The following is a 24,679-nucleotide window of genomic DNA, read 5'->3' on the forward strand; positions in this document are numbered from 1 at the left end:
CAGGGGTCTGTCTAGGTTTTTCTGAAAGGTACCTATTTTGTGAAAATTTAGACATAATTTGTGAAAAATTAAAAATTATATTACAAAATCAATACAAAAACATGGTAAAAATATAGATTTATCGTTTCTTAAAGGATACAAAAATAAAATTTTAAGAAAAAGTATTTTGTGAAACTACCGTTTTTCCTAAAGTTGAATTTGTGAAACTACCTTTCACCTAAAATTGAATTTGTGAAGGTACCGCTAAACGGTAGTAAATTCGGCCTGGACAGACCCCTGAATATGTCCATGCATAGAGCTCTGCCCTATATATTGATTATGTGTTGAGAAACTGAACTTTTCATAATTATAAAATCATTGGTCAGATCACTCGATATAATAACATTTCATCAGAAGAATAAAATAACAGAATATAAACCTTTTCTAACCAATCCATCAAGCCCAAGAAAAAGGCAGTATTTTCTGGTGATTTGTCATTTAGCTTGAGGCCACATTGAACAGCATAAAAGCGACCTAGATTGAAATATGAAACAAAATAAATTTTTTTAGTGAATTTTTTAATAACAGTAAAACAGCCAAATTGGATAGACTAACACCACAGAAGCAACATACTGTTTTTTTTTATCTATATATAACAATAACTCTAGTTTTTCATATTGGTACCTGCAACAAAACAATTACAGTGACTGCCTGCTACTAATAAAATTATTGATTATAAAATTACCCACTTTTTAAAATCAAATCTACAAGGACGGAGTCATTCCAATATCGAAACGTGCTAAATTCATCCTTTAATTGTCATTTTGAAGAAACAGATTTTTGGCAAGCTAAAAGACAATCTCTTTGTATATATTTTCTTCAAACAAAAAAAAGGATTAATTGATAAACTTGAAACCTTTTTATATTTAAAAAATTGAAAATTATGATAAACATTTAAATGTGCATTTTTAAATAAAATTCAAAATCTCTAAAAAAACTCATTAATATACCCTACATTCCTATTATATACCCCACATAAAAGATATGAATATCTCTTGGACCAAATATCATGAAAATTTTAACTACATAACTAGACTTACTAAAATGAAGCAAAGAAATTTAAAATTAAATAATTATCAATAACTAAATAAATCAAAAATGGACTTATTTTTACAAAAAGAGCAAGGATAGCGCATTTATAGGGATCAAAAGACAGGGGCAGTGTTCCATCCCTCTAAAAACGCTAATTTTGAACGTTGATATAAAGTTTAAATCTGAAATAGTTTTTTTCTCTAAATGTAAACTTTCTGATTTATAAAATCAACCACTTTATTAAAGCAAATGTTTTCAGAACAAACAAGATTTCAATCTGTAGAGGGCACAGTCCCAAGTTAAAAAAAATATCACAGGATGAGACAAGCATCAGAACTTGTAATCCAATTCAAGCTACTTTAATTTTTTTTTTTTTCATTTGATTCCATGTTAAACAGCCAGACAATTTCAGTAGGCATGAACGACTAAGGTTATGGAAATATCTCTTTCAATAATAAAATAATTGCCTTATTTTTATCAAATAAGACATGAATCATAAAAAATTATCACAGTAAAACCTTTAATAATTTATCACTTGTATTCTGATGCATTACTTTGAAGATGCAACTATTATTGCCAATTTGGGGCTTGTCAATAGAGGTCAACTTAGAGAAAAGAACAAATTACTAAGGTTGTCAACTGGGAAGATTTCTGTATTGACACCTAAGCGAAAATGTTTGTTCAGTTTTTAAGACAAATAGCAGTGTTGCCACTCAAATCTTTTAAATCCCTCTGTTTTCCCTGTACATATTATACACAATATATTAAGAGGAAACATACAATCACCGTGCTCGTGTGTGTGAGCTATATTGGGTTAACAATATTTATTAGTTCTAATTGCTGGAAAAACAGCTGAACATACTTAAATAATGCTATAGTAAATGAAATAGTTTATTATAGCTGAAATATCATGGTTAAATATCCTATAGATTACGCTTTGAGTGGTCACCTTATTTTTTAAAAGAAAAATTTAAGAAACAAAATTCCCTGTATTTTCCCTATTTGCAAAGAAAAAATCAAAAATCCCTGTCATTTTAGGTGATTTTTAAATTCCCTGTATTTTCCAGGTTTTCCCTGTTGAGTGGCAACCCTGAATAGGCATTGATACTCGAATTAAAAAAGAAACTAAAACATCAAATCAATCAAACTTCAAGATTAAAACTCATTGCCATCTCTCAGCAAGCGATTATACATATATTTTTCTTTTAAATTTATTCCAAGTAAAAGAATACTCGAAGTGTGGCAGTTTCACTTTGTATTATTGTAACATTGCAGAACAGGATTTAACATGTTATGGAATATATATTGTATATCTTCTTACATTTATATTGATTTTAAGGAATATTCTTTTATTTTTACACAATATTATTTGCAACAAAAAGATTTAGCTCAAACATTTTGTCCATTGACAACTGAAAGATGTTCTTTTTAACACACTTTAAAAATTAAAACATTTCAGGAAACTTGCAGTCAAGCAAATTATGAAGAAAGAAAAAAAACACAATCAGGTTGATTACGGACAATTCTAGCTCTATGCCCATGCAAAGAGAGGAAATATAATGCAAAGTAGAAAGATAAAAAAAAAGAAAAAGGAAATGCTTATTATCAAAATTGCTCAAATGTAAATAAATAACACGAAAAAGCGTACATTTGTTAAGCACCTATAATGATTTAAAGTAAAGATTGGAACAACCAATGATTAAAACAAAACAAAGCTATAACTTCTTATAAAAGGTGTTAAAACAGCTACCAAGAACGTTGTTATGGCAACATAAATAATCCATTTGCTTTTTAACAGAATAAAATACTTCACACATAAAAAAATATAACTACTTTTACTTGGTAAATGCTTTTTTATAATAAGTTATAGTTTAATTTTGCTCCAATTCGGTTAAAATAAATAAAAGATGGAAGGCGTATTATTACGACATTAATTATCTCTTACACCAATAAGTTATTGAAGGATCCCTAGTTTCATGCTCTTCAGCAATTTTTAAGTAAGGCTGAACAGATTTTAAGTTCTGTGGAGCAATTTTTAAACTAGCCATGATTAATATCACGGTAAAATTTATCAACAAATGTTTCTTTAACTTTGCTCAGTTTTGTTTTTGTTTAGATCAGACTTAATTGTGTTGAAGTTGAAGTGTAGGTTTCTATCTCTTACTTTAATTTCTGTTTCTGTTTGCAGATTTCAAAAGAACTTATTGAGTAATTAAGTTTTAAAAAATGTTTACATTATTTTAAATACATGCAAAATTTGACGACTTAGCTATAATGATAAATTTTAAATAAATCGCATAAAGCTATAAGCAAACTTTTGAAAGAAACTGATAGTCATGTACTAATGTTGGTGTCTTATGCGAAGAAAATTCAAGACTTTTTTATTTCTGTAAGTTTTAGTGTAGGCATTTTACTATTAATATAAATAAATAAAATCAATATAAATAAATAAAGTTATTTTACTATCCTCCTATGGAAAAGCCTGAATGTAGTTTTATTTTGCGTTTTTGTCCTTTTTTTTGCAATGACAAATTTAAAAATTATATAAATATTCCCTAGTGTTTTATAAGTGTTACTTTATTTTTTAGTTATTCTTCTCAACAATAACTTGTAAAGATGGCAGCTGATTTGAAACAAAAAATTCAAAATGATATTTCAGACTGTGCAAAGAAACTGAAAATTCTTTTAAATAAATATATTAAAAGTGTTGAAGACGGAAAACAACATATATCATTATTGGTTGCCCATCAAACGTCTCTGAATAGTATCAACACTTCGAAGATAAAGGATACAGAAACCTATGACAATAATCCAGAAATAATGGCAAAACTTGACTTTAATTTAAAAAGCAATTTAAACGTAGAAGAAGAAGCACTGGAACTTATACTGTATGTATAGTTAAGCATGAAAATTTAAATTATAGCATAACTTTAATATCGCATTTCTGGCACTGAATGCATGGTTAACTATTATTATTCTGATTTTAATTTCTGTTTAAATTATAAATCATGCTATAGTTTTGTGAAACCTTCAAGAGTATAGATTATTTAAAATAAGAGCACTTTTGAAAAGAATTTATTTTGAAGACAGCAGGGGTGATTGTATTTCAGAGATAACCTGGAATTCCAGGCTTTTTGCAATATTCTTCTAGGTCTAAAAATTAGAAGCAGGGTATGTTATTTTTATGAGTAGGTCGCAGAATTCCATGATTTGTATTTAATGTGATTTAAAAATCATACATTGAAATTCCTATTCAAGTGATTTAAAAATCCAATACCATGATTTATAGTTATGCTTTTTTAAACCAAATATCGGGTTTACGTAAGCAAAAAATCCTATGCCGAGATTCGTATTCACATGTTTTAAAAATCCAATATTACAATTCGTATTCACGTGCTTGAAATATCAATTTTTGCATTTATAGGTGAATTAAAAACTATGCATTGTGATTTGTATTCACACGCTCTAATAATTATAATTATGCACTGTGGTTCATATTTGCATATTCGTATTAAAAATTCATTATTGTAATTTATATTTTCGCTTTTTTTAAATCCAATATTGGGATTCTTGTAACAAGTAAGTTTTTTCTTGAATTAGTTACTCTAAAGGTGTGATATTCTGCATTAGTAGGTAATTTAATTATAAATGTTAGTTCAAAAAGTTATGTTAAATATTAAATTTTTTGCTCACAATATTTTCAGGGTTTTTCACTCTCTACCCCAAGCACCTCTGACAAAGAAATTTATTGTTTACAAAAAAATTAAAAAGTTCAGCATTTTAACCAAGTTCTTACTTTTTGTTAAAAATCAAAGATATTAATTTTTTTATTTTTAACATTCAAGGAAATTTCACATATTTCAGGGAATGAACACAGTAGGAATAGATTTAGTTCTAGGATATTATTTTTTGCTGAAAGCCTAATAATAAATTCTTTGATAAGGAAAAAAATTTTTCCTCAAAATTTTTTTTACAACTTTGATGATAACTTTAATTATCTTTTTATCAACTATATTTTTAAGAACAGTATGTACAACAAATGCATAATTATATTATTCATTTATAAGAAATGTAAAATTCATTTCTAAATCATTATCCTAATCCAGTGTTTCCCAAATATGTGACTTTTGTGTACCCTTTCTAAATTTTTCGTAACGCTGCGTACCACTAATAAGAAAATGAATATTTGTTTAAAAAAATATGTTTTTTTTTCTTTTTTGGTACGAAGTTTTGTTAATAAGTTTATTTGCATCAGTGAGAAGGATGATATTGTTTTTGCTGCGATAAAAAAAATTGCACAAAGTTAAAAATCACATTTGGATGTTGACACCACTAATTATTAACTGTTAACTCTGCAAAAAATAGCCAATAGAAAAATATGTAATCTTAAATTTTCATGGCTAGCTTTATTTTTAACTAAAAATTTTTAAAATTTTTGTTTGTTGTACGATATTTCGCATAAGAATGCGTACCCCCGCTAAACTGTTCCCGTACCCCTGGGAACAGTGTTTCCCACACTTTGGGAAACACTGTCCTAATCCATCAATTTGGACCATCAAAGACATAACTTATCAACTTATTTAAAACTTACATTCTAATTTTTATTTTGAAATCTCACGGTGCTGGAGCAGTAATAAATATTTAGTTATTTTTTCTTATTGTTTTTATTTTTAGAGAGCAACAAAATGTTATATTTTCATCTGTTATGAAGGAATGTGATAAAGTGTCTAGCATTTTACGAAATTCTAAAGATTTAGGTCTGACCTTGAATGATCTTGCTATAGGTGATGTTAACCAAAGTCCTATTTGTAAGAAAATTGATGCATTTGATACTTTTCAAAGAAGGTTTAATGATAAGTGAGTTCTTGCAGACATTAGTTTTCATATTTTAATAAAGTGTATATTCCTGTTTTCGTCTGATAATTTATTTTTTAAATTGTAACTTCTCTTTAATGGTTTTTTTGTGCAATGAAATTATTTCTGGACGAGGAAAAAAAATTTCTTGTCTAAACATTCATCAAATGGATAATCGACTTATGCTAACTGTGCGTTTCTGTATCACTTTAACTTCTTCAAAGTTTGCAACAATCAAATTTATCACCTTTCAATATTTTAACAAAACTACTGGAATAGTTTAGTGTGTAGTGGAAAATATCAAGCATTTTTAAACTTATAAAAACTTGCATTGAGCAGAAAATAAAATACTTTAAACATCGCATAACTTTTTGGGAAACATAATCTACAAGAGTATTGTATTCCCAACAACATAACACAACTATACTCTTTCCACTACAAATCTAATCTCGTTCTGTCTTATATGAACGAGCATACATCTAATATCCAATCAGAAACACTTCCATAATGAGGATAAAAAAAAAACACATAAAAATTATTATTGCAATTAATATGTGCAATGAATATCCAATCAGAAACACTTGCATAATGAGGATTAAAAAACACATAAAAATTATAATTGCAATTAATTTGTAATTTATTTTTAAATTTTTGAAATAAACTAAAAAATAAATAAACTGTCCGGAAAAGAAATTAAAAACATGTTTTTTCAGTGCACGAAAACTTAAACTTTCCCTTCTGAATCACTTTCATTTTTCCCTCTCTTCCAGAAGTCTTATAAACTTGTGATTTCTCACTTGTTGTTCCTCTTACTCAAATCTCTTTCCTTTAAACTTGTGATTTCTCACTTGTTGTTCTTCTTTCTCAAATCTCGTTCCTTCAAACTTGTAGTCTAGCAGCAATTTTAAGAGTATTTTCCTTAAGCTACTTCAATTCGTTTGACCCAAATAAAAGAAATATATGTAAAAAAATAAAATATGTGAATTACATCCGCATTTAAAATTTTTGATGTAGCCTCCATCTACCTTAATTTAATTCTGTGTTTGGATATTAAAGTTACAGAAAATACTTTTGAAATTATAATTTATAATGTTCTTTGAATCTGCATTAGGGATTTTCTTAATTGCTTTGATATTCATAAGCCTTATTTCATTAGTAAATTTTTTCACTTTTGGAAGCTGTTTAGATAAATCATTCTCTATACTAAAATCTTTTTCAGGCTTTCTGTTTCTGAAAGTTAAAGCTTTTAAAAGATTTCAGAATGTCAAAGATATTAAGAATATTAGTTTGGAAGAGCATTCTGAAAAAGAGCTTTTACAGCTGAGTACAATGTGAAGCACATTACATTGGGTGAAAATTATTTAAATGCGTATGTAATTCACTTAATATTATCATGAGTTATTAAACGAGTTATGGAAAGCAATATGTAAAATTACCTTACCTTGTAAAATTTCTTGTATCTATTATTCATTTTTTTTTATTAATTTGTGTTAATGAAAAATTTAAAACTTTGTAGCCATCTTGCACGAAGGTATGGTCTTAGCTATTATAATATTGGAGGAGATGTGAATAAATTGCCTAAGTTATGGGATACCTCTAAAATTAAGACTATTGAAAAAAGTAAGAAACTATAACTTTTATTTATAATTTTAATTCATGGTTCCTTTTTTATTTGTAGTATCTGAGTTCTTTTTAATTGTTTTTCTTGCGTATTCAATGTGTTTAGTTTCTTAATTAATGCATTTTTAGAAAAATTTCAGAATTTTAAAGGTTGTTATTTTCAATACCATAAAACAATTTCTCTTTTATTAATGTATTTATTTTAAGGTTTATACTTTAAATCCATGAAATTAATTATTTCTATCAAGTGCAAAATGGATAAAACCTTGATAGCATTTTATACAAAGGCTTATCTTAATGTTTAAAACTGTTTATCTGTTCTAAAAATAATATAATAATTTTCTTATTTAATATTTTTCTCTTATAATGATTTATATTTACTATATAAAATTCAGACTTCCCATCAATGGTAGAAACTAAAATACACTTTGAATTTATCTATTTTTTTTAAATTTGCATCACTTTTGATAATGTCATCACGCTTTCGATCTGTTACCTAAAAATAGGAAAACAAAATGAAGAATGAACATTTGATATTGGTATTTAAATACCAATATCAAATGTTCAATGTATCAAAAATCTGAAAATAATTAATTTTAATCATTTCTGGTTATATAATCATTTAATTTTGCAATATATTGGATAAAGAATATTATTTCAGAATATTTATAAAATCAGTATTTTAAACATCTAGAAATTCTTATTTGTATGCCCTTTTTAATTACAATTATTTAAACATTATTTGTATCATAACTTAAGAAATTGTCAATTCATTAAGTTTGCCATATAACATGTTTTTAATTGTGTTGCTTTTGATGATAATCTAAAAAAAAATTATGAAATTGAAAAAATTATGACAATGTAAAAGGAGAGAAATGTTGGCAAATGTTTATTTGTAAAGTTTTAGTCATTGAGCTTAATCTTGCAACACAGATTAATATTTGCCCAGGAGTCAAAAATAAAATGTCACCCAGAAAAATTTTTGCTAATGATCAGATTTTCTTACACTAGTAACCAATCTTAATGGTTCTGAAAGTTGAGTACAAATCTGCTGATAAATTAGTGCTAACTATTAATTAAATTTGCAGAATCAGATTATATAACTCTTTAAGCAAATTGAAAACTTTTTGCTCACAATTATAAAATTTTTTGTTAAAAGTTAATCCTATATAAAAAGTTGTTTTAATTTAATACTAGTCTAAAAATGTTTTCAGTGTAAGCTATACAAAATTTTAAGTAAATTAATCAGATAGTTTTTAAGAAATCAAATTCTTCATGACTTCTAAGCAGCCACAGGAAGTTGAGTTTCAAGAGTTACTGTTTCCAGAAGGTTCTCGCTAATGAGGTCATGGAGAACAATGTTCACCTTTTTAAGGGTGCTGTGGGTCCTTATTTCATTTTATTGGATGACAATGTTACACTCCACAGAACACTTTCATTTGACTATTTTCTGAAAAATGAAAATATTTGTTGGATGGATTGGCCAGCCAGATCACCAGACCTCTACACTATAGAGCATACCTGGGGTGCTTTGGAAAGGGCGATTGCAGCTCGTAACCTATGCCTGAAAACTGTGTTTCTGAATGAGTGGTACAAACTGCCACAGAAACTCATAAACTGCCTTATTTCAATCATGAAATCATAGTGTGAGCCCTGGATTTTTATACCAGAGGGGCCATATCCTCTATTAAACCATTTTTTTTATTCAGTTCTGTAACCACTCTTTGATATCATCCAAGTCTGATGAGTGTTATGCATGATCACGAGTGTGTATTTTAACTGTTAAATTTTTATTATTTTTACATTACACCAACCTATCTTCAAACCAAATTTTACTAAAATCTGCCTAGTAGTTCTGCAGATAATCAACCAAATACCTCTAACCTAACCTAAATCTAAACCTCAACCTAATCTCTCAATTTTAAACACTAGTGTAGTTAGTATTTACTAATTAGCATATTTGAAGTTTACCCTTTGAACCATGCTTTGAACGCTTAAAATTCTGATCATAAGAAATAAGGTTATATTAAGGTTGGTATCTTTTCTTTCTTGGTTCACTGTATGGACACCTTAAAATAATAGTAGTAACTTTTACAAATACATTTTTTATTTTGGTAGCTATTGTATAGCTAATTGTATTATCAAATTTGCTAATTGTAACTCTAACTGTTAACAATTAGCTAATTGTATTATCAACTCTGACATAAGATGTTATGTCAGAGTTGATAATACAATTCTCATTTACATTGTTTTCTTATTTTTAATTTTTAATAATAAACAAAAAATATGGGCTTTTGAATGTTGGGGAAATGATTTAGATATTTAAAATTAGATCAATTTTTAAATTAGGAAATGTTTTGTACAATTAATTATCTCAATATGAATTCTATTCTTTTCTACGCAACATTTTTCTTTTACAGATTTACTGGACATTACTTCAAGATGAAGTTGGTTTCACATTAAAAAAAAATTTTTAAACTAAAATGCCAAATTGTTTTGTATAAGTTATGCATTATTTTAAAATGAAGTTGGTTCTGTGTTGCATCACTATCTTTGCATTTACTATTTAATGCAATATTGTTTTTAATAAAGTTTTTTACACATTGTCAGTTTTAATTTCTGTTTCTCATAATTTATCTTGTATTGAATTTCTTTTTTATTTTATGTTGTTACACATTTTTAAATCCACTTTAATTAAAAAGTTAAGTAGGGGAAAAATTAAAAAGTAATAAATAAATCCAGAATATTTTATACAAAGAAGTTTTCTTGAAATTTATGGCTCAGTAGAATTGTCCTTTCCCTTATTTTCTATTTTTTAATGCTTTTATTTTTCTTTACCAAGATTTCTAAATACAAACTCTCTCTCTTTATATATATATATATATAATTAGCAAACATCAAAAAAGCAAAAAGTAACACAACTTTGTCTTATTTTGAGTAGCTTTGTGATTATTATTTTTAAAAATTGATATAAACTCAAGTTTCAAATTTTAAAATATTTTCTTTCGGCAACTTTTAAAACAAATTATTAATCACATGGCAATNTATATAAAACCCAAAAATTACATATAGCCTACGCATTCTCCTGTGTTCATTATCTTTGTCTCACAACAAGGCCTTTTTATGTTTAAATTATTTATATATCATGGTGTTTGTAGAATGTGCTCATCATATATAAAGGAAAATATTGTAAAATAACTAAAAAAAATATTAATTATCTTAAAACTGATTAAAATCTGTTTGGGAAAAGTGTGAAATCGTAAAGGTATAAATATTAATTTAGGTTTTAATTTGTATTGAATATAGATTTCAGTTTAAATAATTATGTTCAAGAAAATTATTGTGAAGCAAATTTTAAAAAAAATGAATTTGTACTAAATAAGGTATAGGTTTTTGCCTTTGTCAGATGCCGTCATAATTGTAAAATGATAATATATAATTGATTAAAAGATATAAAAAGAATTGTTCAATTGTTTGAAAATGCCCAATGACATCAAACTCGACCCTATCTCTAACTGAGACTCCTCTTATTCTCAAGTGAAGGAGTTGAGTTAGATGTTATTAAATAGATTTCTTCGAAATATTAAACATATTTATTTTATTTTTTTTGTTCAGACAAGTATTTGCCAAATACTTCTTCATTTTTATAAATTTATGCCTCATTTTCAACACGTAATTGCAATCCAATCTGTGAACTGAAATGTTATACCTGTGAGATAAATTATGTTAAATTTTTTCTTAAAATCTAAATTTGCAATAAGAAATCATGAGCTCCTAAAGTTTTGAAGTTAAACTGCTCTCCATCTCCAAGGGTGATGTTTAAGGATCAAGTTTATTATCATTCAATGCATATTTAAAAAAGATTTCATACTTTTATTTCTAAATTGTGATCACGCATGTATTTATTGAGCTATTTTACTGTTTTTATGCATTTTGGTCACTTAGTGTAATTTTAGAACCTTTATTTAAAAAAGAAGAACAAAAAGGGGCCTCGAATTAATATTTAAGCTAAAGGAAATCAAAAATGCTATCGAAATCTAACAAATTGCAATCGAGTTTTACCGAATGTACAGAACTTCAAAACTTGTTTGTTGTTTGAAATTTAGTCAGTATTTTGTATAATTTCTCAACTTCCTTCTGTTTTTTTACTGAAATCAAGCAAGTTTTTGTGTTTCGTTCATAAGCTTTCCTCATTTGTGATTTGTTAAATGGTAGCTTTTTTTGTTGCATAAATAATAATTTGTGAGCATCTATGTATTTTTTTGAATATGTTTTTGGCAAGGATTCTAAAAATAAATACTAAATAGACGAAGGGCTATTAAGAGGGATAAAAATCGCCTCCCTTTTGACCTTCATCATAAGCTTGCTTCTTTACAATTCCATATTGACCTCCACTCTCATAATCTCACCTTCTCTGGCTCCGCACTAAATCTGCTGCTTTCATCAGCATCCCTCTCAATCCTTGCAATTTCTTAAGTGAAAAGCGAGAGAGTAGAAGTCGTTCACTGATGCTCTGTGGTTTCCTGTTTAAAAACTCATAGTTTCACAGTGCACTCGGCTTTTAGAAACTAGTAGGAGGATATTTGCCTTTGTGGAGGACTTTTTGATGGAACTAACCTCCTACGGTTAGCCTTACAACAAGGGGACTCTAACCTATGAGCTGTCTACCACTGAGAATATATTACGTCAGCACTGTGGTGCTGCGAGCAGGGTGTAAAATTAGTTATGACCGGCCATGGTTGGGATTCGAACCCGGTTCATCCCATTGGCTGGCGAACGCTCTATCCCCTGAGCCACCTCGACTCAAGTACATTACAGTTAGATTAATAATGTGAAGGTTATAATAAAAGATAACAAGGGAGTACCTGAAGTCTGTACATAAGATATTTGTGTGTGTGTGGTTTTAACGTTACAAGTATAATGGGGGGTGGGGGTCTTACAAATTGGCGATCGAAATGGGCTGCAGGTGGCGAAGAGCAGAACTCTCTACCTATGGCAATACTTCGCATGCTTTCCCCATTAGCGTGTGGAGAGTCATAGAGGAAGGAAGTACGTTAGTTTTTCTCTTGATTTTCATATAGATTGAAATCTTTTAAGTTGGAGAACTATATGGAACTGAAAACTACATTAAACATAGTTCTAAAGAAAAGTATCACAGAAATTTAAAAAAATGTTTTCATCAAATAATAAGGAAAAATATTCAGAAAAGGGAAAATAGCGTAGTACATTCCTATACAACTGAAAAGAGGAGGAGAGGTAAGAGAGAAGGGTCAAAGGCAGGAAACCGGTCTCTCCCCAGATGGCGTATTCGAGCATTGCGATCGCCAATACTGAATTTAAGGTTTTTGAGGACCAGTTCTGATACTAGTTTTTTTAGTACTTATTATTATTTGTGAAACCTAAACTTCCTAAAGAATTTTTTTATTTTATTTGCAAAGTTCATAGTTTCCTTTTTTTAAGCACTCTATTTTGCTTTCTTATGCTGAGTTTTCAAATTTAGCAAAATAATTTGCCAAACTCACTTTTTCGCCAATTGTTTCTTTGGCACTTTTAAATAAAGGCACATAAGAATCTATTATAAACTTGTAATTTAGACTAAAATACAAAGTGTTTTTGACTCTCTAATGCAAAATATGAGCAATGCAAAAAATATATTAAATTTACAATTTATTAATTTGTTTTTGTTTCTTTTTAATGTAAAGAAAAAAAGAAGCACTTTTCTATAAGCTGTGATTTTCCTCAAACTGGTGACAATTTAAATCCTTCAGGAGGGAAATGTCTTTCGCCTTTTACGACCAGGAATCAAAAAGATTTATAATTTTTCTAAATAAAATATTCAATAGAGGTCTATTTTTCGGACAGCGAATGTTGGGATTTATCAGATTTTTTAAAAATTCTTTTACTGTTTAATTTGAAATCCCCTCCCTTTCCCGTCCAAAAGCATGGAACCGGTCTTCTCCCCAGATGGCGTATTCGAACCATAGAGGAATTCGAGCGTTGCGATCGCCTATAACATAAGCGGAGGGATACACCGGAAGTTCTTAAAATTTTTTATGGTTTTTGGAAGCTTGTTTGTTTACATTCTGTCAACCAGTCGGCAAGATTGCTATGAAGATATTTTGCCGATTATCGGTGCAATAGCCACTGCCCAATGTAAACGTAAACAAACACTCTTAAGGTCTCTGGTTAAGAGTATAGAAAGTTTCAAATTGCTTAAAATCAGACCCTTGTAAACTCCAAATTGGACGCTTTTATATCGAATAATAAAATGCTTCATCAGTGCACCCTGTGTAACAAAGATTGTAGAGATAAAAAAACTTTAAAACAACATTACCGTGTTCACAGTGGAGAAAAACCTTATCCATGTAATTTGTGCAACAAAAGTTTTTATACTTTAGGTCATTTAAAGGAACACGGTATGGTTCATACGAAAGAGAAAATGCATACTTGTGATATTTGTAACAAGAGTTTTGGTTTTAAAAAATCTCTAAGTCGACATCGTAAAACCCACTTAGGGCTAAAAATTTTTAATTGTAGTATTTGTGATAAACGTTTTACTCGAAATTACGGCTTAATGGTTCATTATCGTACTCACACATCTGAAAAACCTTATCTGTGCACTGTTTGTAACAAAATTTTTAAAACAGGTGATTCGTTGAAGTACCACGTATTAAATCATTCTGACAAAAAACCTTATCCATGTGATGTGTGTAGCAAAAGTTTTGTAAGAATATCGCTTTTAAATCGACATCGTCTTATACATGAAAAATGAAATTTATTGGTATAAATAGCTCTTTAGGAAATTATAGATTGATTTAGAAACCCACGGATGTAATTAATTATTGCTCACACTTTTCTTTTGTGTAACTGGTTGAAATTTCGTTTTGACTTTTTGCAATTTGGAAGGAATGTTTGGTGTGCATGCTAGTGACACTGATTTATTAAAACACTTATTGTAGCTCTTGTGTGTTGTGCGGATTGTTAATTTCAGCACCAATGTCTCATATGTTATAAAATGTCTCCACATCTCATTTGTTATAAAATGTTTTCCAGGCAATGTATCATATATTGTATGATCGCACTCTTAATTATTGATGTTATTTTTTCTTGTGAGTGTAATGTCTTTCTAGCTTTATGTTTTATCTGTACTTTTTTCTAAAATTATGTATAATAAATACTTAGACTTCATAATTTTAGAGAAAGTAAAAATCATAATATTTCACCGCAATCATTTATTTATATTTTTAAGCTTCCTATTTATTTATTATATGCTAAATATGTCTGAGACATGACTTGCTTTAGATTTAATTTTGTATAACTCGTTGCCACCCCCGGGCAAACATCTACATGTTCTTTTTTTAAGAAATAATCATGTTTAAAATTTATTGGCCACCTTGACGATATAGTTGGCACAACCGATCACGATATGAAAATATCCTCAGTGTCCCTGTAGCTTTATGTTTTATCTGTACTTTTTCCTAAAAATTCTTAAAATAAATAATTAGATTTTCTAAGTTTTAGTATCAATAGTTTTAAAGAAAATGTAAATCGTAATATTTTACCGCAATTATTTATTTGTATATTTTTACCTTCTCTCTTTATTTATTTATTATGTGTTGGAAAATGTCTGAGACGTAGCATACTTTGCTGAGATTTTATTTTATAACTGGCGTTGAACAACCGACCCAATTCCGAATTTATGACTATCAGTGTTCAACTAAGTAGCTTTATAGTTTTGAACCCGATCCCGAAAGCAAGGTAACTCCTGAATTAAGCCTTGGGAAAAACTATCCTTCGCGAAGCACTTTTTTGGTAGAACTAACACACATTAGTGTTACCCGGAGAGGAAAACCATGCACATTTCTCTCGGTTAGCCCGTAAAAGGAGGTTCTAACCCCACTTAGGGTATTTTATTGCTGCACTGTTGTTTGTGCCTTGGACGGCATTAAAAAAATATATATATTGAGTTTTAAGCTTCGGGAAGATATCTGTATCCAGCATTTGTTTCTAAATTTTTATCAAGTATTGACAATAGCTCCAAAGAGATTAAATTGGATGAAGAAGACTCAAATAATAAAACTTAGTGTTATACTAGTGAATGGGAATTGAGTAGTTGTTGTGGTACCTGCTCTACTTTACTTCTTTACTAGAATTTTATCTATGATAGAATTCAATGAATGGATACCACTAGTTGATTCATTACTGTGAGAGGCCGGGAGAAATGTATTAAGATCACGGCTGTGGGTGTGGTCATTCCTGTGTTGATATTAGCTGTCTACTGTGTGATCTGGTGAGCTTATTTTAAGAAAAGTGATTTTTTAAAATATTTTTTTTTATTCATATGAATGAAAAGTTAAATCAGTAGATCTTCTAAGTTTTCTGCTGAGCTTATTTTTACGTTTAGTATCTTCTTGTGATATGAGTTTGATATTTTAGAAGAACTATCAATTATAACAGTTGTTATTAATAATATATTATAGAGTGCAAATGAAGTCATTATTATCTAGCCATGAATGAATATTTTTCTAAAATATTAGCTGTTTTAAGAATTGATAGATTTGGGTCTTTTTTGTTATATTGATGTATGTCGTAAAGTTTTGTAGCTACAACTATAAGGTTTTTTACTCGTTAACTATCTTTTGCGTGAATTTTTGATTAAATATGGCAATTTTGCAAACCACTGAAATACTACCACTTAAATACAGCTATTTAGCAGAAACAATTATAAAAGTGCAAAACCTTATCTTGAAGGTTGTCTTTTGTTTTATAGGCAAAAAATATTACAGGTCAACTGTAATAATTTTTAAAGACGAAAGTTATTTTTTATTTCTAAAACAATAATTAATTTTTTTAATGAAATATGTACTAATTTTAGAAATATACCCACTTTACTCCACTCCGGGGTAAAGTGGGTAGATCAAAACACGTTCTTTTGACTGCATTATGTAAGAAAATAATTGAACAGTTGATAAATTATGCTTCCTATTTAGAAACCTAATGTATATAAAATGTATCAAAATTTTTGGTAAAATAAATTTGATAGCTTTATTTTAGTCTTTTATAAAATAAAAGCTTGATTTTATACCCACCTGAACCTATTGTGGGCCATTACTTTGGTGTTGTGGTCTATAGCACCAATGCAACATTACTCTTGAAGTTTTAATGCTATTGAAATGCTGAAGTTTAGGCTTGCTATAAAGGAGATTTTAATGTATGGTTAACCATATTATATACTCAAGTGTAAAAAAGAAATACTCGGATGTCTATGTTGTTAACCTTTTAGATTTATTTTCAAAATTCCATCATTTTATTTTTACATAGTTGATTTTTTCTCCAGTGTTATTCCTTTGCAGTTTATTCTTTTGCAGATTTCTTTAATGTATTGAATAAAATGCAGTAAAAAAAAAAAAAAAAAATTATCACATTAAAAAGTAATTTGATGTTTCAAACTAATAAATATCCAAAATGGGGATAACATTCAAACCACAGCAATTCATGCACTTTATTTTTTCATTATTTCTAATATTTTTATTTCAGTTCATGTCTTTCAACCTGATTATATGTAGTTTGAAAAAAGCTCATGAACGTAATTGTTTATAGTGATAAATGCAATAAAAATATGTGATTACCGCAATTCACAATAACTGTCCGAGTAGGTTTTATAGTGAGCTTATAGTTACAAACAAATACCAAATGCTAAAACAACAATAAAAAATCGACACATTTGCTTTTTTCTTCTTTCATTTTGATGCAAAATACATATCTAGAATAGACTGCTTTTGCCTACAAACTTTAGCCTGAATGAGAAGTATTTGAATGATGTGAGGAAGAAAGAAAATGAAATGCAAGTGCAATAAGTTTTTGATGTCATTAATTAAGAATGAAAATATGCTCATTTGATGCTTTCAAAAATGGAAATGCTCATTTATCATTTTTTCTGTCCAAATTAAATGGTCAACAAAAGTAGTTATGTCAATTGGTTCAATGTAGCCAATTATGGCTTCTTAAATGTCCTGATATGATAAAACAGTTAACAATAGTACAGTTATTTAGAATAATCTGAACTGAAGTACCCCCCCCCCCTCAAAAGGTTATTAACTAATTTTTAATAAAATTTTTATTAGTATAATATTTTGATTGTAAATATTTTTAGTTGTTAATTAGGATATCAAGAAAACTTCATTCAAATACATATAAAATTTTTATTTAAAATATATCTATAAGTGTGAAATATAATTTTATGTACATGATAAAATGTTTTTGCTTATTTGATTTGACACAATATGCGCTGTTTTTAAAATTACATGTAATATTTATAAACAGTAATTAAAAACTACGTAAACGGAATTTTAAAAAAGAACTGGGAAAGGTGCGAACGACTGGATGTCAATAGGGAATCATGTTTTTGACTTTTTAAATAATATATTTTTTCCTTAAGTACTTAAATTATGATTATTCGACTTTATTTTCAAAAAATTAAAAAACGAAACAGTTTTACTAAAAATAATTTATTTAATGATGTAATGTTTAAAATTTTATGTCAGAATCAGTATTTCATTTAAATATCGTGTAAAAGCATTGACAATGAAAATTACGCATACGAAAAAAATTTATTTTTCAAACTATAATTAAATTTACGGTATTCTTATTAATAATTTACCATAATTAAATTTATGGTATTACTAATAGTTAGTGATAGGTATAATTACCTATCACTAACCATTAGCACTGGCCATTTTTAGATTCCTTTGGTCCATCCAGTATATTCTATTTCTTCCGTTTTTTTATTATTTTTTTTCCAGTTTTTTTGGAAGAAATCACAGCCATGATATGTACTTAACTATTAGCTATGCAATCATTGCTTCCATAGATTTGAAACGTACTGATACTTACATAGATTTGTGAATTATTTAGATACTGTAAGTAACGATGACAATTAATCCTAATAAGAAAATATTTTTAGAGCTTTTTCTTTCAGCAACATTTTCAATTAATATTGTACGATTTCAATTGAAAAGGTGTCTGTTAAAATTGTACATGAAAATTGCATTGTTTTACTTACAATTTTAAAAGGCAAGCTTGAAAGTGAAATAATTTTATTTTTAGCTTGGAGAAAATCACTGAATTGCGCATGGTTGTATAACAGTGATTATTTTTATGATCATGATGATGGTTTATGAGGATAGTAAATATCGATTAATGAAAGTAATAGATAATAATAATTAGATAGTAAATATAGATTGATGAAAGTATCAAATAAGAGAAAAATCAATACGCTTTAACACACTATTTGATGGTTGATTTCAGGTCAGTTTATAAATATTTTACTTGTTCAACCCGATGAATTCGGGTAACTTGAAAAATGGAGGCTGGTAGAAATAGAGAATTTATTGTTACTTCATAGTTTTTCAATAATTTTATAGTATAAACTGACATCAATGAAGACTTTTGGAAAATAATTTAGTTTTTCTACATTGTTACGGTAAATATTTATTGCAATAAATATGCTAATGCAGCAATAATTAATGCATGTAAATAAATAAAGGTACAGGTATGCTTTTCCTGATTTCTTCAGCGCTTGATGCAAATTCGAGTTAAATAGTCACAAATCTGAAAAGAAAAACAAAACATTTATATATTATCACTGATGTACATAAATATTGCAGTTTTTTATGTTTATTTATTTTCTAGGTGTTCTATATGTGTGTAGCATAAACTAGTAAATTCAAATTCACTTATAAGAAATATTAACTCCATTCTATTAGGAGGTACCTTTTGATAGATGAAGGTTGACATTGTAAGTAAACTAGCTTCACATTGGTGACTCAGACGTGATTTGAAAATTCCTACCTCTACAGAAACGCTCACTTCGATATGAGCACATCTAGTTTGATGGATGGACCACAGTGAATAGTTGATTTGCTATTTGTGACTGCGACGCCTTCTCACGATGTTGCTACTGGATCTCTATCAAATACTCCAAGCCCGGTGATCTTAATACAGCTCTCCCGGCTTCTCAATAACAACGCTGAATCAAGTAGTGACCCGTTCTTCGAATTCTATCACAGATTATATTCTGTTTTGGGAGTACTGTAGCGTATGTACTAGTACAACTATTATATTCCCATTTACTAGTATGTAAGACATATTCACTCGATTCTACCAGAAGGTACCATTTGATAGATAAAAGTTGAAATTGCTGGTAGCCCAGCCTCATATGCGTTTTCGGCTCTCACAAAAAAGCACTCAAAATTGCAATAACTTTTGAATAAATTAGAATTCCCAAAAAAAATAGCTTGTGTTAAGTTCATAAACAAGAAGGGCTCTTTTCGCATGCTAGGTCCCGCAGTGGACTGATCGTTAAGACACGGCTCCCAGCAGATCACCGAAGTCAAGCATCACTGGCTACGGTCAGTGTGCGGGTGGGTGACCACTTGGATCAGTCTGCGTAGGGACCGAGGGTGTGCGGTATTGGTCCTCGTTAAACTGTGCTACCGTAAAGTGCTCGACTTCGCGCGCAGGTCGTCGGGCTACCGAAGCGGGGGTGCCATCCCCTCCGCAGAGGATCAAAATTGTGATGGCATGTCTTCGGATCATCCTCCGGGATGTTTCCCAGACCGTCGCCAATAGCCCATTGTGCAGCTCTAGTGCGACGTAAAGTAACAACAACAACAACATTCGCATGCTAGATTTCAGCTCTTTAGTTTCATTTCGGTGCCCTATAGAGCAGCCCACGTGGTATTTTTACCTATAAGTTTAAGAGTTAATAACTTTCGCACTAATAATCAAATGTTGAACTTTATTCCATTGTACTCCGTAAACGTTTTCTACGCTCCTTAGTAACGTCAATTTTCTTAAGTTTTATGGTTTAAACGCAGAAAAAAAAGGATAAGTTGAACATTTAAAACATTGGCGGCCCTAATGACTTTTTAATGTGGAGAAAGAAAGACATTTTCCCTCACCTTTGAGGTGTTTCATTAGGATTCAATTTGGCATTCATTATCAAAGTTAAGGTGTGCAAATGGTTGTGTGATTTCTAGATACTTTGTGTATGGACAATATTCCTGACATCCAGGCAACGTCAAAATTTCTGGAACTTGATCGTACTTATCATAATTAAGTGTATTCATAAAGAGAAGTCTAATGTAAGGATCGTCTTGTGGTCCAGTGTAGAGTTCAAAGATGAGAGTCGAACAATATGGTATCATTCGATTCGTAAGAAGGTCTAAAGCAGCCAGAACCACGGCAATATTATCATCGTGCTAAAATTAAAATAATAGTTATAATTCACTTATACTTAGATTAACATTCATTATGAAATCTTTACTTTCTTACTAACAGTCAGCAGAAAACAAAAAAACGAACCACCCTGATTATCTTCGGATTTAATGATCGGATCTTCATGTTCTAGAACTTAATCATGCTAATTAATTAGGGCTGACGATATTTTAAGTTACGAAACAGACGCAAAAACGTACATTCTCTGAATAAACGTAAGTTTTCTTTTGTGACGGGTTTAGATTTCTGACCCCATGAAATGTAGGACGTAGCCGCAATCTAGAAAATATGGTCTTTATAGTTTGGTTGGGAGAGCGCTCCAAAGTTCGAACCCCTTAATGTTAATTTTACGTTTTGTGTATTTCGTTAATCTTTGGAACTTTTCAATAAAATTAAAAAAAAAATTGCACGCAATTATAAATTCATTTATCCATGCCGAAAATAATCTTTTTTAATTATTCAGTATTCTTTATTATTTTATTCAATAATGGTCGAAAAAATTTTGAATTGTAAGGTGTGCAATTTTTTGCATCATTTTAAAGAATAAAATTTTACTTGGCGAAATGCAAAATTTCTGCAAAATCGGCCAATTAGTACCTGAGAAATTGAATTTCCGAAAAGTTGGATATTTAAAATTTGATTTCTTAGGAATTGTTCGACCTATTCAGCATAAATTTTGTATTTTGCCATGTAAAATTATATCTTTTAAAATTATGCAAAAAATTTTATACTTTACAGTTAAAAAAAATTTTTTTTTTGACTTTCATTAAATAAAATAATAGAAAATAATAAATATTTAATAAAAGTTATTTTGCACGAATTCTATAATTGTGGGCAAATTTTATTTCAATTTGCTTAAAAAAATTCTCGAGATATAACAAATACGCAAAAACTAAAATTAACATTATGAGGTCCACATTTTAAACCGCTCTACTAACCAAGCTATTGGAAGGCTACTCCCTATATTTTGGGGGTCAGAAATCTGAATCGGTAACAAAAAAAGGTATTTCCCTTCAGAGAAAGTACGTTTTTGTGTCTGATTTCGTAACTTAAAATATAGTCTCCCCTTATTAATTAGCATATTTGAGGTCACCCCCTCGAGCCATTAAAATCGAGTCCTAGAACGTGAAGATCTGATTATTAGATCAAAAGTTATTCAGGGTGGTCCGTTTTTTTTTTCGCGCACTGTACACAATAAAAAAAAATATAGAAAACTTTGAATTTAATGTTTCAAAATAAACAGTACTTTTCAACTTTGTAGTAAATTATATGGGGAAAAAAAGTCTAGAGAGGTCTTAACGCCCACAGGGCTGGGTGGTAGCGGCCTCGTTGATGACCCGCGGTCATTTTTCAAAATCAGTAGCAACGTTTTCTAGTGCTAAAAAATACTATCAACAAAATCAGGGTCCATACATGCATTTTTAAAGAGGCATCGCAATACATTATGTGATGCAAGAGAATTTAATTTCTATATATATTTCTCTTACACGGCGACAAAAAAAACGCTAGAAAATCGACCAATGATTGCCGCTAAAAATGTCACACGCCAAATCTAGCTTAGCTCAACATATAGCGCTTTTACAAACGGAAGCTGAAATAACCAGAGAGAGCATTCTCACCAAATGTGATCTCTTCCGATATTCACCCTTTCAGCTGCGGCAATCTCATACTATTAAGCTAGGCAGAAGTGAGTAGTCTTTGTCGATAGATCTCTGTTTTAGTATTTAGTCGAAAGTGCTTTTCTTCACAAATTTATGTATTACGAATTTATTTGACGATTTTTGATTTATATCACGAATTTATTTGCTTAATTTAATAATCATTTCTGTGTGACTTATTGCAATAAAACGATCACTGAATGGTAAATATTAAACATTTATACTCGTATGAAAGTTTGAATCTCAAATACACGATTCCGAATAAGTCTGTCGTAATAATATCGTATTTAAAATAAAGAGATTTTTTAAAACGATGTGGAAATCGCAGGGCCGGAAGTAAGACAACTAATTTTAATGACTGTCGACAAATTAGAAAATGACGTTGATTTACGACGGTTTAGTCCGCAATGGAGAGCGTAGTCTAATTTAAAATTCAAGTGACGTAATAACATCATGTTAAACATAACGTTATTTGGAAAGTAATGTAAAAAATAACTTCCGAGAAAATGGTCGGAAAATGAAATAAATGAACGTTATTGGTTAACTTATCTAGTAAAAACCGAATAAAATCTAGTATTTTTGAAACGTGGAGATACTTCTGAGTAACAATTTCAGACAACCTTAAAAGTAAATGCATTCATTTTCGAGACACGGTTCTAATTAATAACTCCTGAAAATAATAACCCCTACCTGACGTGATGCATTTTTGTTGTTGGTTGTCTTTCAGAATGCTTTGATATCCCCATGATCCAACCTTATTTCTTTAGCTTTAGCAGATTTGCTAGTCAGTGTTGCTCCTTCTTTTTGAAAATGAACTAAAGATGTTCTTCTTCCTAAGAACATAAGGAAGAGTTTACAGCCAGCGAGAACTTTCGACTTTGGTGCTTTAGCACTGGATTATGTGACTTTATTCGTGACTTTAATCTTGGATTATGTGACTTTATTCGGATATACTTTATTCGTAACGTTGTATCGGTAAAGTGTGTCTAAATCAATATGAAAACTAACGCCTGTATGAAAGAGAATACGGAAGAAAAAAAATTTACAGGTTATTTCTGACATTTTAACATCCAAGTACAGAAGTGTATTGCATCAGGAGAAGACTCTTTTAAGTTATATTAAATGGGTATGACATAATATTTTAAGAAAATATTTGATAAGTCTTGAAAATTTATAATCGCACTTAGTTTAAAACATAATCATATACTTACTGCAGAATATGTTCGAAATTTCAGCTCAGGAAGAGTACCATTCATTTTCTCCTCGAACATATTATTAATAATTCCGAGTAATGGACCTTAAGAGAAATGAAAGTAAATAATTATAATGCATAGTTATAACTTTCTCTGCATCCCAAAACTATCGGACAGTATTTGCCGTTCATTTTTTTATGCTGTACCTTTAAATTTTATAAATTTTTTTAAGAAGATACTTAAATAAAAATATTGGTATGAGGCTGTTTACAAACATAGAGACTTAGGGCCGGAATAGCTTAGTTCAGGGATGGCGAACCAATGGCACGCGAGTAGTAATAGCAGGCATATATGCGGCGGAAGTGACGTCACAGTCAACCTGAGCTTATTTCTGCCCCAACCGGAAGTTGCTTATTTCTGCCCACCTACAAACCGGAAGTTGCTTATTTCTGCCCGCTTGCTTATTTCTGCCCGCCTGAAACTTCGTCTGCAGCGTCATGGGGAGCTTATTTCTTTTTTTCTTAAGCCTAATATATTTTTAGTTTCGGTTTCTGTTTTTAATTCAGTTTCGTTTTTTTAAATATTATTTAATTTATTAGTTTTTTGAGGGTGACAACACTTATTATTTTTAATATTAGTTTTTAAGGATGGCAACACTAAGAAACTTTGTTATTTGGGGAGATATTGTTTATTACGTCTCTTATTACATAACACATAAATGATATCATACTTTTACTCTAGTGGCGTCATCTATGTGAGAATTTTAGAAATAAAATAACTTTAAATCTATTTTAATATTTAAATCTGTTTTAATATTATCGATTAAATATAATTAAGGCTGAGGATCGAACTCACGCCATCAAAAAGCCTTCGTGGGTCAGTAGTTGGATATCATAACCACTGACCCACGAATGCTTGGTTAGATATGTGTTAATAAGTTAAACTTTTGTATTCTGAACACGTGTATAAATGAAAAGGATTTTGGAGACACAAATTCAGAATGAT

The 24,679-nt window shown here is 29.4% G+C and overlaps 4 protein-coding genes across 7 annotated transcripts in view; 2 read left to right on the top strand and 2 right to left on the bottom strand.

Annotated features, from left to right (window-relative positions):
• Positions 1–3,253, bottom strand: part of LOC107451967 (vacuolar protein sorting-associated protein VTA1 homolog) — a 19,352-nt gene extending 16,099 nt beyond the window's left edge. The window contains exons 1-2 of the mRNA XM_043048552.2: positions 3,017–3,253; positions 419–513 (exon numbers count right to left, since the gene is read on the bottom strand). Coding sequence (XP_042904486.1) covers positions 419–513; positions 3,017–3,119 — 198 coding nt within the window. The 5' untranslated portion in view covers positions 3,120–3,253. The remainder of the gene's footprint in view (positions 1–418; positions 514–3,016) is intronic.
• The window catches only part of LOC107451959 (testicular acid phosphatase homolog), a 539,537-nt gene that overhangs the window by 439,616 nt on the left and 75,242 nt on the right, over positions 1–24,679 (top strand). The gene's annotated exons all lie outside the window — the stretch shown is intronic.
• On the top strand, positions 3,353–10,161 carry LOC107451968 (uncharacterized). Of its 3 annotated transcripts, none has more exons than XM_016068219.3 (5): positions 3,353–3,460; positions 3,660–3,959; positions 5,746–5,928; positions 7,442–7,545; positions 9,966–10,161. In XM_016068219.3, exons 2-5 carry the CDS (start codon positions 3,688–3,690, stop codon positions 9,989–9,991), a joined length of 585 nt encoding a protein of 194 aa, XP_015923705.1. In that variant the 5' UTR covers positions 3,353–3,460; positions 3,660–3,687; the 3' UTR covers positions 9,992–10,161. The 3 variants fall into 3 exon arrangements, with proteins under 3 accessions (XP_015923705.1, XP_042904488.1, XP_015923706.1); XM_016068220.3 differs by lacking the exon at positions 3,353–3,460 and adding an exon at positions 3,467–3,559; XM_043048554.2 differs by lacking the exon at positions 3,660–3,959 and having other exon boundaries at positions 3,414–3,460.
• LOC107451969 (lysosomal acid phosphatase) overlaps positions 18,919–24,679 on the bottom strand; it is a 12,551-nt gene continuing 6,790 nt past the window's right edge. The window contains exons 6-8 of the mRNA XM_016068221.4: positions 23,693–23,778; positions 20,508–20,807; positions 18,919–19,155 (exon numbers count right to left, since the gene is read on the bottom strand). Of these exons, the coding sequence (XP_015923707.2) occupies positions 20,523–20,807; positions 23,693–23,778 (371 nt within the window). The 3' untranslated portion in view covers positions 18,919–19,155; positions 20,508–20,522. The remainder of the gene's footprint in view (positions 19,156–20,507; positions 20,808–23,692; positions 23,779–24,679) is intronic.

This window comes from Parasteatoda tepidariorum, chromosome 6 (assembly GCF_043381705.1).
Source record: "Parasteatoda tepidariorum isolate YZ-2023 chromosome 6, CAS_Ptep_4.0, whole genome shotgun sequence".
Classification (NCBI taxonomy): domain Eukaryota; kingdom Metazoa; phylum Arthropoda; class Arachnida; order Araneae; family Theridiidae; genus Parasteatoda; species Parasteatoda tepidariorum.